The sequence below is a fragment of the Narcine bancroftii genome, chromosome 5 (genome assembly GCF_036971445.1).
Source record: "Narcine bancroftii isolate sNarBan1 chromosome 5, sNarBan1.hap1, whole genome shotgun sequence".
Classification (NCBI taxonomy): Eukaryota; Metazoa; Chordata; class Chondrichthyes; order Torpediniformes; family Narcinidae; genus Narcine; species Narcine bancroftii.
In genome coordinates this window covers 220,097,938-220,114,623 of record NC_091473.1, presented here as the reverse complement: position 1 = coordinate 220,114,623, position 16,686 = coordinate 220,097,938, and the positions used below count along the sequence as shown (strand labels likewise).

General features: G+C 42.5%; 1 protein-coding gene and 1 long non-coding RNA gene across 3 annotated transcripts in view; one reads left to right on the top strand and one right to left on the bottom strand.

Moving 5' to 3' along the window:
- The first annotated feature begins 600 nt into the window (after nucleotides 1–600).
- Nucleotides 601–7,850, top strand: LOC138764888 (probable G-protein coupled receptor 139). 2 transcript variants are annotated; one of them, XM_069941314.1, is made up of 2 exons: nucleotides 601–852; nucleotides 6,706–7,850. In XM_069941314.1, the coding sequence occupies exons 1-2, from the start codon at nucleotides 669–671 to the stop codon at nucleotides 7,602–7,604; spliced, it is 1,083 nt and encodes a 360-aa protein (XP_069797415.1). In that variant the 5' UTR covers nucleotides 601–668; the 3' UTR covers nucleotides 7,605–7,850. The 2 variants fall into 2 exon arrangements, with proteins under 2 accessions (XP_069797415.1, XP_069797416.1); XM_069941315.1 differs by lacking the exon at nucleotides 601–852 and adding an exon at nucleotides 3,760–3,850.
- Nucleotides 7,851–13,286: 5,436 nt separating this feature from the next.
- Nucleotides 13,287–16,686, bottom strand: part of LOC138764885 (uncharacterized) — a 162,214-nt gene continuing 158,814 nt past the window's right edge. Inside the window, exon 6 of the long non-coding RNA XR_011358338.1 lies at nucleotides 13,287–14,698. This is a non-coding gene — a long non-coding RNA (uncharacterized lncRNA). The remainder of the gene's footprint in view (nucleotides 14,699–16,686) is intronic.

The following is a 16,686-nucleotide window of genomic DNA, read 5'->3' as shown; positions in this document are numbered from 1 at the left end:
TGTTCCCAGTATAGCATCATGTTGCAGATCAGATACCTTGATGGTTTACTCTCAAGCGGGTACCTTGATGGTTTATTCTCATAGCAACATGTTGAATTGAACATGTCAGAAACTAAATTTGTACAGAGTCAAAATTGACCGTCGTGTATCACAAGCATTTATATCGTTCCAGAAATAACTACTTTATAATCGTTATTATTGTACATCATTGATTAAATATTGCAACTTATTCAACAGTCCTTCTGCAGTTTGACATTGGGATGCGAAAACATTGCTATTTGTCTACTGTCTTGCACCTTATTAAGGTTTTGAAAAGACGATCTACAACATTGACAGCCTCATTTCCCTCCCCATGTCCACTGGTTCTCCCACATCAACGGCGAAATGATGGATCACCGAAAAGATGACCATTTCTGACACACGTGCAGACTGATAACTGTTCTACTTTTTGTGATACAAACGTTGAGCGGAAAGGAGTTGAACCAACATGACTGTTTTGACGCGCATAATTAACGACAGTCTCAGTGGATCTGAATATGTCACAAGAGATTTGCTTCCTCTATTAATGTGGTATTTATTTTGCAGTTGCAGTTAGTTGAAAGTGAGGGTATCAGCCCCCGCTTTTCCAGTCTCGGGAAGGATTTACATCTGAAAACAGAAGTGCACAAATGTTCACTGATATGTATATAGGAACCGTGGATCAGAATGATCCAACCACAAGGAAGAATATTTTCTGGGCGTTCGAAGTGTTTTTAAAATGGGATGAACGCCCATTGCATTGGCGAATATATTTTCTCGTCCGGGCAATTCAAGTTATCTACTATCCCATCTTGGCTATGACTGCTCTTCCTGGTAAGCTTTTCTGCGCACGATATTGATCCAAAACGATTCTCATTTTATTCTTTCCAACTTTTGTTGATTCTGCATTCTTGAATCCCTGTGTATTAACTTGCCAAATTACACCTAACAGCAATATTGTTTCTAATTTACGATCACATACTCGCAGTGCTTTGTGTTCCTGGTACGTTGATACACCCATTCAGTAATCCATCCTTCCAAAAGTAGAACGTTATTGTTGCGCCACAAACAACATTCAAGACAGAATGAACTGCTTGGCAACCTCGTATTTCCATTTTTCCCAATAATTTCACGTAGGCAATTAAATTGTCTTCAACAATAAAAATATATTCCTCCCTACCCGAGAGGGCCTGATACTGGACGACATTTTGGGAAACGTAGCAGGGAAAGTACCTGAAATGTCCATCAGAGATCACTTCGTGACCAGTTACGGTAACCCCTTCAGTGTTGAAATTACTGGAAAAGACAGGATTGGCCCAAAGTTGAAAGTTCTAAACTAGTTATCAGGGCATCTGACAAGTGGAAGGCTTTCAAAGGAAGATCGGGGGAGTTTGGTAGATGGAAATGGTCAGCGTGATCATGAAATAATTTAGTATGCAATAAATGTCTGCAAATATCTTCAGGAAATTATGGAAAGCAAAGGGAACCCATTGAAAAACGAACAATGGCTATTATTTCAGTTTAGTTGTCATAGGATTCATTTGGCTCCGGGAGGCAAATTATTGAAGCAATTAAGAATGGTCTCACTAAACTAAAGCTTGATACTGTAACTATAGATTGTTCCAGCTGAGGAGCGGTACTCTTTATCGCGCTTCGAGATAAGAATATACAGCTTATTTTCCCCTTCCGTGGCGGGCCGTGCAATTTTCACGTGGTGTTCATTCTTATTCTCACAATTATATGCAAAACAAAGAGGAATAATAACAATTAGTGCTGGAAATCTGAAAAACAGGCCGAATACACTGCAGCAAAAAAAAACAGATCATGGAACAACAGTGGAAAGAGATGCTAAGTTAATGATTAAAGTCCTTTGTCATTTATGACGTTGAAGCATGCGATGCGTCGCAGTCAGCACTGCGTGTAAAAGTGTGTATGCTTGCGTGCCGTGACCATGCATTAGGCTTTTGTAATGCAGCATCTTTTGCATTGGTATCTTGTCCCATTCAATGGAACGGTGCAGAGCCATTTCATTGAACGAATGGTCACCCAAGAAAGGTCTTGCACATCTGGAACAAATATGTTCACAGCAAAGGGTGTGATAGAATATGATATTATTTGAAATATTGAGGAATTCATATTGAAGAATTTGCTGAAACTATGGACAATGCTGTGGACATTTGACAAGTTAGTGCTAATTGAAATGACGTCATTAAAGCTAGAAGGAGGAGCCGCTCTAGTTGTGAAAAAGCTCTATGCAAGGGTTTTGACCGAGTGCACAGAAAGACAAAAGAGAGAGAGAGAGAGAGAGAGAGAGAGATAAATCGAGAGAGAGATAGAGCTGTACATTGTAAGCTAAGAAGCTTGTTAGAACTGAAACAGAAGCTCCAGAGTGGTGGATAGCTGGAAGTACTATTTGTCTGATATTTCCCTTTGAATAAATGAAACAGAAATGCACTCTGTAATAGCCTGAAAGAAAGATGGACATCCCTGATGGGGCAAGTTTCATCAGCAAGGCACTGATGTGCCTAATGGTGGTACCTCAGTTGTGGAAATCCTGGAACAGCAAATCGCTCTCTGCAAACGCAACAAGAACCTTCTGGGCGGTAAACATTTACTTTTCAAACACCAAAGCCTACGGAACTTGATACATGTTAAATTCTGTGCACAGTATAAGAATGGCCTGCAACCAGAGAACTTGGAAGAATGACATTTACATTTACACACACATCACATACACATGCGCATTGAATTAGAAGGGAGTTAAATTGGGTTTAGTTAAGTTAATAGAGTTAAGTGAAAGCTTGATTCTGTTTTCATGTTTAAAGATAATTAAAAACAATATTTTGTTAGGTAACTATTTGTCTTGGTGATTGTATATTACCGCTGGGTTTTGGGGTCCTTTTAGGCTCGTAACAAGGGACACTTGCATTCATTGCAATGTTCCACGAAAACGGTTCAACGCAATTTAGTTTAATTTACATGTTAAACGCTGAATCTATGATTTTTGTACTTACCTAAATTATCCCGGTGTAATTGTCTCCATATATCATAGAAACAGAAAATATCAGCATAGAAATGGGCCCCCAATTTCTTCTAGTCTGTGCCGAACTATTATTTTGCCTGGTCCAACTGACCATATCCTTCCCATCAACATATCTCTGCAAAAGCGACACATTCACTGCTTCAGCTGGTTGCTGGTTCCCTGCTCCACCACTCACTTCTATGGTATATATCATCCTCTACTCCTCTATCTGCCCTGGTGCTTTGGTTCCCAACCTCCCTACAAATGTTGTTTGAATACCCAGGATCTGGTACCACAAGGATGTATTCCCACAAGGATCTTTGTCCCACTCCAGATTCGATGCAAAATGGCTTTCAGGTACAGACCACTCATTTCTTGAAAGAGAGCTCAATAATTCAAAATCCTCCCTCCTGCACCATCTCATTAACCATATATTATGCTGCATTATCCTCCTATTTCTTACCTAATCGGTACGTTGCACAGGTAACAATACTGGGATCATAATCCTGGAGGTCCTGGCCTTCAACTGCACAGGTAACTCTTTGAACTCACTTAGTAGGAGCTCATCACTCTTCCTATCCACACCGTTGGACCCTACATGTTCCACGAATTCTGGCTTTCACCCTAACTCTTTAGAAGATCTCCGGGACTCTGTCACTAAGGGGAAATATCATCCGGTTTCGTGATCTCATCCACATCATCTCATCTCATCATTGTTCCCCTCATGAGTGAACTCCTGGTCACTGCATATGGCCTTATCCACAGGGTTACACTCTGTTCCAGAGGCCTTACCTTCGGTGTTTGTACCTGGTATGTGGTCATTTTCAAGCGTATGTCCACTGTCTGTTCCCTTATCCTTTCCCTTCTGTCTCCTGGGTGTGACTCCTTCCTGTAATTTATGTTTAGCACCTCATCAGCCTCCCGAACGTTCCGTAGTTCATCCTACCCAAGCTCTAATACCTTAATATAATTTTTTAACGAGCTGCAATTGGAAGCATGTCTTACCTATGACGTGGTCAGGGTAAATGCATTTTTGACCGGCTGAGCACCCGTAGTGTGGGCGCCCTAATCCAACACATGAGTAGCGTCATTATTGGGAGACAAGTATCAAAGGACAAGGAAGTAAATTTTCGATGCAATCTAAAAGAGGTTAATCAGATTGCGAAGAAGTGGATTGGAGCTACTAACCATGTCAAAACACGAACAGAAATGAATTTCAACCTACCGGAGAAGATCTTTATTGAGTTTACTTGTCAACAACCCCACAAAAAATGCCACTGTGAGAGATGGGAAAATTGATCTAAAATTATGAACATGGAAGAAACTAAAGTCCATCAGTAAATGGCTGTAACCAGTTCAAACAGGATAAGCTTGGGGCTTAGGATGCAGGAAAGCAGAGTCAGCACGATTAACATAAGAATCTTCTAGTCTTTGTGACAAGACCATAAGACTAAGATAAGGAATGGTAAGGTACAATAGAATGTAGGAAGTTGAGGTAGTCTGGATCAGATAAGGGTCTCCTAGCCCTGGACAGAAGTACCAAGTCATACATTTCTAATTAGCTAACCTTACACAGATTTATACATATTAAATTAGCCAACCCTAGACAGGATGAGCCAACTCTGCATATCAAGAGACTGTAGCCCCGAGAATCAGGAAGGTGTGAATAAGGACAATAACATGAAGGGACACCGACAGGATACCCCCCCCCCCCCCCGGTCCTCCAAGTATACTGAAATTGCACGTAGGCAGGCAGGATTGCCTAATGCCAAACCTCTCCAGCAGGAGGCAGAAGAATGTAAGGGGGAGGGTATTCCTATACTGAAATCAACTGTATAAAAGTTGGGTGAGCCCCAGTGTATGTGTGTATTCCCAGGGTAAGGGGAAGCACCCAACTTTGCATTGTTGTAGTAATAAATGTTCTTTGTTCTCAATTTTTGTCTCGAGCAATTTCTTTAAAGGTACTTTAATTTCTAACACCACCGTGCTCAATCTGTTCCCAACAATAAATTTGCCAGATTCCTCCCAACATACATCGCCAGATTTTAAATGTCTTTCTCTCTGCACCGGTTAATTATATGGAATAAAGCTCAGCATTTGGATGAACCCTTCTCCATTGACAATGGTGTGAAGCAAGGCTGCGTTCTTGCACCAACCCTCTTTTCAATCTTCTTCAGCATGATGCTGAACCAAGCCATGAAAGACCTCAACAATGATGACGCTGTTTACATCCGGTACCGCATGGATGGCAATCTCTTCAATCTGAGGCGCATGCAAGCTCACACCAAGACGCAAGAGCAACTTGTCCATGAACTACTCTTTGAAGACGATGCCGCTTTAGTTGCCCATTCTGAGCCAGCTCTTAAGTGCTTGACGTCCTGTTTTGCGAAAACTGCCAAAATGTTTGGCCTGGAAGTCAGCCTGAAGAAAATGGAGGTCCTCCATCAGCCAGCTCCCCACCATGACTACCAGCCACCCCACATCTCCATCGGGCACACAAAACTCAAAACGGTCAACCAGTTTACCTACCTCGGCTGCACCATTTCATCAGATGGAAGGATCGACAACGAGATAGACAACAGACTCGCCAAGGCAAATAGCGCCTTTGGAAGACTACACAAAAGAGTCTGGAAAAACAACCAACTGAAAAACCTCACAAAGATAAGCGTATACAGAGCCGTTGTCATACCCACACTCCTGTTCGGCTCCGAATCATGGGTCCTCTACCGGCATCACCTATGGCTCCTAGAACGCTTCCACCAGCGTTGTCTCCACTCCATCCTCAACATTCATTGGAGCGACTTCATCCCTAACATCGAAGTACTCGAGATGGCAGAGGCCGACAGCATGGAATCCACGCTGCTGAAGATCCAGCTGAGCTGGGTAGGTCACGCCTCCAGAATGGAGGACCATCACCTTCCCAAGATCGTTATATGGCGAGCTCTCCACTGGCCACCGTGACAAAGGTGCACCAAAGAAGAGGTACAAGGACTGCCTAAAGAAATCTCTAGGTGCCTGCCACATTGACCACCGCCAGTGGGCTGATATCGCCTCAAACCGTGCATCTTGGCGCCTCACAGTTTGGCGGGCAGCAACCTCCTTTGAAGAAGACTGCAGAGCCCACCTCACTGACAAAAGACAAAGGAGGAAAAACCCAACACCCAACCCCAACCAACCAATTTTCCCCTGCAACCGCTGCAACCGTGTCTGCCTGTCCCGCATTGGACTTGTCAGCCACAAAAGAGCGTGCAGCTGACGTGGACATTTACCCCCTCCATAAATCTTCATCCGCGAAGCCAAGCCAAAGAGAATGGAACGTGTTCTAAAATTACAGTAAAATGGACACGGAAGCACCCTTGTAGTGCCGGCAGTTATGGTAATCGAGCTGGTATCAATCACATGGATTTATTTTGGAAGTACCCCACAGTGCATAGTCCTGGCTATGAGTAAGATGCGTATGTAACCCGGCAGAGATGCATGGCAAGAAATTGCTTTTACACAGGATGCTCGTTTCTGGTCACCAACTCTCCCCACAGTTTCAATCCATAAACATGGCTCGACCTTCCTTTAGTTTTCGGGGGATTTGTAAAGTAACCAGTCGTTTACTGTTTATTTCTGAACTCTATTCAGCGTCAGAAATATAATTTATTTTCCTTTTTTTACAGTAATATCAGTGACTATTAAGATCCTGTCCCGAGGGAACTGCGGTCTGTCCAAAAATGTCACGCTTTACCTCCTTGCAATGGCGGCGGCGGATCTACTGATCGTTATCTTCGATCTGATAATGAGGCAGATACCAATTGCCTACAGGTACTACTTCCGTTTCCTCAAGTCCATCCCTTTGTGTAATATTCACGCCGTCCTTGTTTATACAGTGACAGATTGGTCTGTCTGGAACACCGTCGCATTCACCTTTGATCGGTTTGTAGCCATTTGTTACCAGAAGATGAAAAGGAATTATTGCACCGAGAAAACGGCGACGTTTGTACTTGGAACGGTGAGCGTGCTAAGTTTTTCGAAGAACATTTTCTGGTATTTTATGTTCACAGGTGAATATTTCACTGATAATACCCCTTGGTTTTGTTTGACAAGAGAAGGTGTTCGGACATCAGAGAACTGGGCAACAGCCACATTCGTTCATCATATCTTCACACCGGCAATCCCCTTTGTCCTCATTTTGCTGCTCAATGGGTTAACTGTAAGACATATTCTGGTGACTAGCAGGGTGCGCAGAAGACTTCGAGGTGCCAGCAGTCGGGAGAGTTTTCGAGACCCAGAGATGGAGAGCCGCAGGAAATCCGTCACTTTGCTGTATGCTATCTCGGCGAATTTCATCCTGTTATGGTCGCTGTTCACAGGGTATTTCATATGGGTCCAGTTGTATTATGTTCGCGTTGTGTTTGTCAGTCCAGCTATTTTTGTGCAAGACCTAGGTTTCATGCTGCAGCTGTTGAGCTGCTGTACAAACACGGCCCTTTACACCATTACCCAGAAAAAGCTCAGGGAACAACTGAAGGAACTAGTGAAATCTTCCATCTCTCGAGTTGTGAAATGTGCTCAATGACGCGAGGAGCCATGAAATCTTTATCGTCAGGCGCAATTTAAATAATTAATTTGACAACGAGGTGTGATCAAATAAAATATCAGCCCTCAGAGGGAAAGAGCGATTGACGTAATCCCAAAGGAAACCTCGGAGTAAAGTCCCTCGAACTAATGATCAAAATTAAACAGACTTCAAATGACACAAACTAGTTCATCTACGACGATGACCATGGGACCTGCAATTAAAATAATGCTTCGTACCTCACAAGGAATTCAATCTGTTCTTGCATTCCCGATACGTTAACCAAACCGAACCTCATGCAGTTACTGAAAATAGTATAGAGCTCAGAAATACCGTGGCTGTGCCGACGTAGAAAGGTAGCTAAATTGGTGGAGCTCATAATACATTTCTTAGGTTACAAAGTTATGCATTGGTTCTTACCTAAACAAATACGACGTTAATACAGTCGAGGAATCTAATTGAACACGTCCAAAGCCAGTCCCAGGCAGAAGTTGTAAACAATATTTTATCATTAGTTCAAATATCCTAAGGCATGTACCCAATATAAAGCAGCAGGTTACCAATTCAACGAATCATAATTACGATACACTTTTAAGTGGAACGTCAAATCAGACCTACAAAATATCTTAAAATAAAAATAACATTAAAATCTTCACAATGAAATTAGACGTTAGAATGAGCGATTAACGTGTAAAAGTACAACTATTTAAATTCATAAAACAATTCCAATCTTTATGGAATACCGACGGGGCATGGAAAATGCAAACCAGCGGAGCAGATCAAGAATTAGCATCAAAATAACTCAGTAACTCCTGCGATTTAGAAATTCAATATAACGTTCCGCTGTAGAGCCACAGAGTAGCTCTTGATAACTCTCTCACACATAAACACACACACACACACACACAAACACACACATGTTAGAAATTAAAGTACCTTTAAAGAAATTGCTCGAGACAAAAATTGAGAACAAAGAACATTTATTACTACAACAATGCAAAGTTGGGTGCTTCCCCTTACCCTGGGAATACACACACATACTGGGGCTCACCCAACTTTTATACAGTCAATTTCAGTATCAGAATGCCCTCCCCCTTACATTCTTCTGCCCCCCTGGTTGGGTTTGGCATAGGTAATCCTTCCTGCCTACGTGCAGTTTCAGTACACTTGGAGGACCAGGGGGTATCCTGTGGGTGCCCAATCATGTCATTGTCCTTATTCACACCTTCCTGATTCTCTGGGCTACAGTCTCTTGATATGCAGAGTTGACTCATTCTATCTAGGGTTGGCTAATTTCATATGTATAAATCTGTGTATGGTTAGCTAATTAGAAATGTATGACTTGGTACTTCTGTCCAGGGCTAGGAGACCCTTATCTGATCCAGACTACCTCAACTTCCTACATTCTATTGTACCTTACCATTCCTTATCTTAGTCCTATGGTCTTGTCACAAAGACTAGAAGATTCTTATGTTAATCGTGCTGACTCTGCTTTCCTGCATCCTAAGCCCCAAGCTTATCCTATTTGAACTGGTTACAGCCATTTTACTGATGAACTTTAGTTTCTTCCATGTTCATAATTTTAGGTCAATTTTCCCATCTCTCACACACACACACACACACACAAACACACACACAGACACACACACACACACACACACACACACACGCACACACACACACACACAAATACACACACACGGACGGACACACACACACACACGCGCACACACACAGAGACACTCAGACACACAGACACACACACACACACACAAGGCTGACCGGCCACATCCATGTCTATGTCTCTTGCTTCACAATGGAGTCTGCCAGTCGCTCGCATTGTCCACTGTTCACTCATGTCAACCGCTGTCTCATGTTCTGCCACTCGTGCATCGGGCCTGCTAGTCACACACAACGTTAGCAACAGAGGACGTTGGCTAAACTGTAGGTAGAACTAGGTGCTAGTTTAGTGTAGTCGTGCTCAGCAACATGATGCTCAGAAGATAGAAATTAGCTAAAAGCTGACACACAAAATATGTCAGAACAATGAAGGTCGCAGCAGCATCTGAGAGAACAATAGAGCATTTGTTGATATGCACCTGCACCGATTAGCACCCTGAGACTTCGCAGATGTGAGAAACTAGCTTTAGTATTAATAAGCTGTGGTCTTAGGTTTGGTAAAATATTATACAGCAAGCGTACTAACTTAGAGATACTTTGTATATGAGAGGAACTAATTATTGGATGTTAAAAGATGAGGTCGTTTATGATTGATGTTACATTATTCAGAATGCTACCGATCAGGAAAAAAATGAATGTATTGGAGCTGTTCGGGGGGACTTTTGTCACTGATTCCTGAATGACATTTCAGTAGTAGCGGTGAATGAAATTAACCCAATCTGCAGATTAAAGAATGATCCAACCAAGACTGTAGTTGAATTCAGTCATTTCGTGTGAGCACCCTGCGGAATCGGGATCCATCCAACCATCTCTCACAAACCTCAATACCTTTGGGTATTTCACTCAGAGGCTCACGAGTGACCTATAACCGCACCTGGTGCAACTCATGTTCCATTCCACTGGCCAAGTCAGCTGTTCGCATTCTCATCCAAGGACAGGCCGAACCAGTCGATGGCACTTAACTTCAAGCAATGTCAGGAAGCTCAAAACAGCGTCCCTGCTCTAAGATTTCGGAAAACGTGTCTCTCTCAGTGAATGAGAAGATCCTGAGAGAATGTCATTTGTTGGACATGGACTCCGAGTGCGGTAAACGTGCTATTGAACATATAAAGTCAGTATATTCATAGGCAATAGCTCAATCCGACTGCAGTGCATGTTTGTGTGACTATCAGATATCTACGACTATATTTTTGTATCTGTGAGGTGGATCTCGGGGTTCAAGTCGTCTGAAATGGCAGCAATTCATCTTTGTATATTTCCATCTATGAGTCTTTCCCTCCTTCTCCCTCCCTCTCTTCCTCTTACCATCATGCTCTCTCCTCCTCAATCTCTCTTCCCTATTCCAACACAAAGAGTAAACATGCTCCTTCCACATCTAGGCAAACCTAAATTTGACCGCTGTTGAATATTCGATAGTATGTTTAATCACAAATATGCAATAGATGCAGCCTTTATGATTCACTCTTGGACACCAGAGCATGTAAATTTTAAAACAGCGGGAATGAGGCAGAGATCGAGAATGGAGTCATCATTTCTAAATTGAAGGAAATCGGAAGAAGATTCCCAAAATGACGAAATTGGAATGACATTCCCAGACTGCGGCAAAGGGAATGAGACTAAAAGTGTGAAAGAACCCATCAAAGCGTTATGCTTGGAGGAATATGAAAACTTCTGGTGAAAGTGGCTGGATATAGGAATGGATATTTCTGTTTCGTCTTATGTCAGTGGTAAAAAGGATAAAATATGATCGTAAGCGAGTGAGAGAATTCGAACTAGGATGGAACATTCAACCAGAAGAACACGGTTGAGAGGATGAGAGCAAAGGAATAGGAATGAGCTTTCAAATGACTGGAGGAATGTGAAATTCTAAGACTTCGGGTACGGAAACCCGTTTCAAGAAATAAGCGAATTGATGGAGATTCTCAGCATCAGGGAACAGAATCTGGGAATGGAAGTGCGAATCTTTGAATGAGAAAATGACAGTAAGCCATGATTGAAGGAAATGAAATAACGTTTATAATTGGAAAATAGGCTTGATCTCCACAGTCATAGAAAATATGAATAGAGGTGTGCGTGGTGAGATTTTGACGAAGAAAGGGAATTTATTTATTTATTTATTTAGCTGTGTTGGTTAACTGTGAGACTCAACTCACTTAATCTAACAGCTACTGGGATTATATATCGTCCCTTGGAAGGATTTTATCCATTTCTCACTATTTCTCTGCCTCCACTCTATCTGTTCCCTGGATAATGACTTCCAATCCGTGACATCTGAAATAACCCCTTTCTCTGATAAACTCGGATCGCTCCTTCCTGGGGATGATAAAGCCCACGTTTGTATCTCCTCTTATTTTCCTAATTCAGTCTTTGACTACCTACCCCAGGAAGAAAAAGGACCGAGTATCTCTGGTCCTCACTTTCTTCTTCTCCATCATCCACATCCGACATATTATTTGACACTTCAGTCAAATTCGATGTGATACCACTAACAACCATATCGTCCCCTCTCAATTCTTCTTCATTTTCGCCGGGATCTTTCTGTCCTAAACCCTCTGGTTCACTCTTCCATTCTCACTCACATTTCCATCCCATCAGCCACAGCTCGCTCTAATTGTAAAAAGTTCAAAACTTGTCGCTGCATCTTCTCGCTCATCAGGAACACAAACGGTCGTCCTAAGAGAGATAAAACTTTACATGGACATCGTCCAGCCTCATCCACTACATGAGATGAACTCGCTGTGGAATCTTCTACATTGGTCAGACCAAAAGCAGATTAGCTGGCTGCTTTACTGAACACAATATCTGTGTTTGTAGTTCTTAACCTAAGCTTGCTGTAGACAATCATTTGAACTACCCCAACTCTTCCTACAATGACGCATTGGTTCCTGTCCTCGTCGTTTGTTGAGTGACGCTAAATGTTAATTTCTGGAACAATACATCATATTCTTCATGGACAGTTTAAACTTAATAGCATTAAACATCGATTTTCCTTATGTTAGATACCGCAAACACTTTCCAACATTTCTTTCCCCACTCCTGTACTTTTTTACCCCTCTCTATATTTTCTCCTTCCTAGTCGTGTCTCCCTCTGCCTACCTCTTCATCTTTAAAACCCTCTGCCCCATACACATCAACTATGAGCCCCAGAAATTTTATTCCTCCCTTAGATAATTAATTTTACCCCTTCCCTCTGGTCATGATAAAGGATTTAGACCCCAAAGGCTGAGTGACTATTTGTACCCATGGATGCTATCTGACCTGTTGAGCTTCTCCGGCACTTCTTAACTTGCTCAATGTTCCAGCATCTGCAGCTTGTGTTTTATTTTCACTTCACAGAAAGCCTTAGTTGTGCGAATGGGCAGAGCTACAACGCTTTAAATTACTTAAACGAGAATACGATCATGCAGCAGTGGAATGAGCGTCAGAAAAGTATCATGAAAGCATGCTTGATAGCAGAATAAATCAACCCCTCGACTCGATTCCACCATTCAACGAAGTCTCAGCTAATTATAGTCACCAGGTTTTGATTCTTTTCCAGTGAACTTGTAACCTATAAAAATTAACCAATCTCTCTTAAGATTGTCGAAACACCTATCAAAATGTAAACTTTTTTTTCCAGATTTTCACTTTGTTTTGCTTACATATCCTGTGCAAATTATAGTTTCCTGAAATTATATATGAAACCATCTAAAGGCATTCATCCCTAAGGCGCCAGTTCCCTTCTTCAAACTCCAGTTTATTCCTGTGTAGCTAATGGAGTGGAAAAAATAGCTTTGAAACCCACTTGGATATCTGTGGTCTGTTCTACATGATAGAAATAGGTATTGACATTTAATCGTGTAAAGCTTGAAAAAGACCATCGGAATTCTCAATCAGGGGAAGTAACAAGGGTGTGTAATGTTATAATTTCATCTTTAGTCTATGTGTGTTCTGAGTCCAGCGTGTTCTTTGAATGAAGTGATAGGAGAAGGTATTCGGTTCAACAGTCAATTTATTACACAGCACAAGAATAAAATTTAACAGAGCTCTGGGTCAGTCGTTAGTTCATAGGTCACCTGCACAGTGAGCTATTCCCCAAGACTGACCCCTATTGTCCAGTTGGCTCAGTTTATATAGATCAACCTTATCATACAGAACAAAAGTTGGCTTCCTTTGCTAGATTTCATTATCATCCAGAAAAAAAGTTGTCTTCCTTTGCTAGATCTTTTTGCATAAGGGTTATCACAAATCATCTCCTGTTTTGCAGATATCTGGGGTGTAGCGCTCCCATCTTAATCCTCCAGGCCAGACTATCCTGTTGTTTTGATCAGAAATCAATTCATCCCCAGATATTTCTAATCACCATTCTGATTCTGTATTGGTCTGGCCAATTTCTGCTGTTCTCTTTAACACCTCCTCATGCCTTAATCTTCCTCCTAGACTGGTTTTCCATTCCCTTTGTTTCTTGCAGGCCATTCTTTGTTCTGGTCTGGCCTGTGTCTCCTGTGTTACTCACCACCTCCTTCAGTTTGAGCATTCCTCCTAAATCGTTTTATGCATTTCCTCTCCCTGTATTTTGGGAGCGGACTATTTTGCTCAGCCAACTTTGCTCCATGCTGTGATTGCCACTTAATCACATTCCTCTTTTTCCCTGAACCATGCAGTAAATATAAAATTATTAATTAATCATTTCTTTCATAATGTTTTAACCCCTAGATTCCAACAGTCCCCCTCTTGGTCTCATGAAAATGAGACCAACCACCAGTTAATTTATGGGACCAAGACCTCAGGAGTCTTTGCAAGGACCGGCATCTCCAACCCCTTGTTAAACTTAACCTCACAAACTTGGCCATTATGAACACACTTCAGTCCAGTTGGGGCCCCAACACTGTGTTCATGAACGTCAGTCCAATCCGCAAAGTACTGTTTCGGTTCGTTATGGGCCTCCCAGGCTGACCACAAACACTTCGTACAGTGGTTTTCTTCCCCAGCCCCTTCAAGGGCTCGGAACACCAGTACCCATAGTCCCCACATAGTATTCATCCCAGCTCCCTTCATTGTTTTGATGCCAATAAATCGATTATACCGTCAACCACTGATATACAGTCACCATAGTCCAATAGTCTCTTTAAAAAGGGACGTGTTAAGTGTTCTTAGTCCGTGGTTTCTTCACAGAGTCCCAGTCATCTCCGTTCGAATCTGTTCCAGTGATCGTGTTGGTGGGTCCGTTGCTGTTCACTGACTCCAATGATACCTCGTCTCGCCTTTTCCCTGTAGTCGAACTGTGTGGGACGTCCTCTCCACCACTCTGTAGGGTCCAGTCCACCTGGGCTCCGACCACTTTCTCTTGATGACCTTTAGCAGAACCCACTCCGTGACTGAAGGTATCGGTGTTTCCCATTTTCTGTTGGGACTTGTGACCTGTTGTGAAAAATCTGACACCAGAGCCGTTAGTTTATCATCATAAAGCTTGCATCCCATTGAACTTACCTCATTCTTCGTAGTCTGAATTCCGGCTCCCAGTCCCGGAAACTGTTGCCCCGTTTGTAGTTCATATGGAGTAAATCCTGTCACTGAACTTACCGAACTCCTTATTGACATTAATGCCAAGGGCAACGCATCCACCCAATTTAGTTTGGTCCGTGCCTGTACTTTCCCGATCTTACCTTTTATTGTTTGGTTCATCCTCTCCACTTTCCCTTGGGATTGTGGATTGTATATCGTTCCAAAGGCATGTTTCAATCCCAACATTGCTTCTACCTTCTGTAGATCGTTATTCTTAAAATGACTTCCATTATCGGACCTAATTTTTCTAGGAAATCCGTGTCTCAGAATATACTGGTTGATCAGGAATTTACATACCGTCCTTGCATCTTCTCTTTTGGCAGGGATTGCCTCCGGCCACCCTGTGAACACATCTACTGCTACGAAGAGATATCGATAGCCACTTACCCTCTCAATCATGTCCATATAATCAAGTACGATTTCCTGCCCTGGTAACTTAGGTAACGGGAACTGTCCTTCATGTGGCTTTACAGTCTCCTTGACATTGAAAGTTATACATACCTCACACTCTCTAATATGGTTCTCCACCATTGCTGGCAGGAAGGGGTGCCACCAATGTATCAAGTACCTTATCATCTGCTTCTTTCCACAGTGCGTTAGCCCATGCGTCTCCTCAAGGAGGGGTTTCATGAGTCCAGATGGTAAAACTGGCCTCCCGTCTATCGATCTCCATAGTCCTTGATCCTTGGTTGCCCCCCTTTCCTCCCATACCATCCTTTCCTGAGGTGATGCCTTTGCTTGTTCCTGTATTATTACTTCTACCCTACATGGTGGTAATAAGTCATGTGCTGTTCTGTCTGCCTGTATCATAATAAACTGAGGGCCGTATCCTGCTGCCCTTTTAGCGGCCATGTCCGCTTCCTGATTTCCCCGAGCCACCATCGTATCTGTTCTATCATGTCCTTTATATTTAAGAACTGCTAATGCCCTTGGTTTCAGGAGGGCCTCAGCCAGTTTCCTAACGACCTTCTCGTGTTTAATTGGGGTCATTGCTGCTGTTAAAAACCCACTTCTAATCCATTGACTAAGCTCAACCTGTATTGTCCCTACCACATATGCCGAGTCTGTATATATATTGACCATTCTAATGCTGCTATCATTCCCTGTAGTTCTGCGAGTTGTGCTGACTTCTTTCCTCTCACCAGCCCTGCAATGATTTCTTCAAATCCTCCTGTAGTTTTTCGTACCACCGCATAGGCAGCTTTCAATCCATCTGTGGGGTGTCTGTAACAACACCCATCTGTAAACAAGGTTTCATCTGGTTCTCTTATGGGTGTAGCCTGTAAGTCAGGTCTTATTTTAATATCCTTTACTACCCTCTTCTCACAAAAGTGTGGTTCTCCCTCTCCCATATTATCTGCCATGTTAATGCCTTCATGGGTAAACGTAACATTTGGAGCATTCGGGATCTTTTCTAGTTTCGTCTGCCTTAGCGAAATCATTGTAAATGCTGTCGAGCTCACAAATGCTACAATACTATGTGTTGTTAATACCGTCAGGCCATGTCCCATTACTATGTGTGCCACGTTTTGTAGAATCTTTGCTACTCCCGCTGCATGTCTCGTGCATGGTGGGTGTTTGACTTCAGTCGGATCTAGTGTGATACTCACATTCATGAGCACACATCTTCCACCCCCTTTTTTCTGAAAAAGAACACCATCAATTGTGTGTGCTTTTTCAGAAACATCCAAAAAGAAAGGTAGTTTATAATTTGGAATCGCCAAATCTATAGCTGTTGTAAGAGCTTGCTTCAATTGAATAAAACTCATCTCAGCCTGTTCAGTCCAATCAAGTGTAGCTCCCAGATTCCTCATCCCCTGCTCATTCACCAAAGTTCGCAGTGGATGTGTCAACTCAC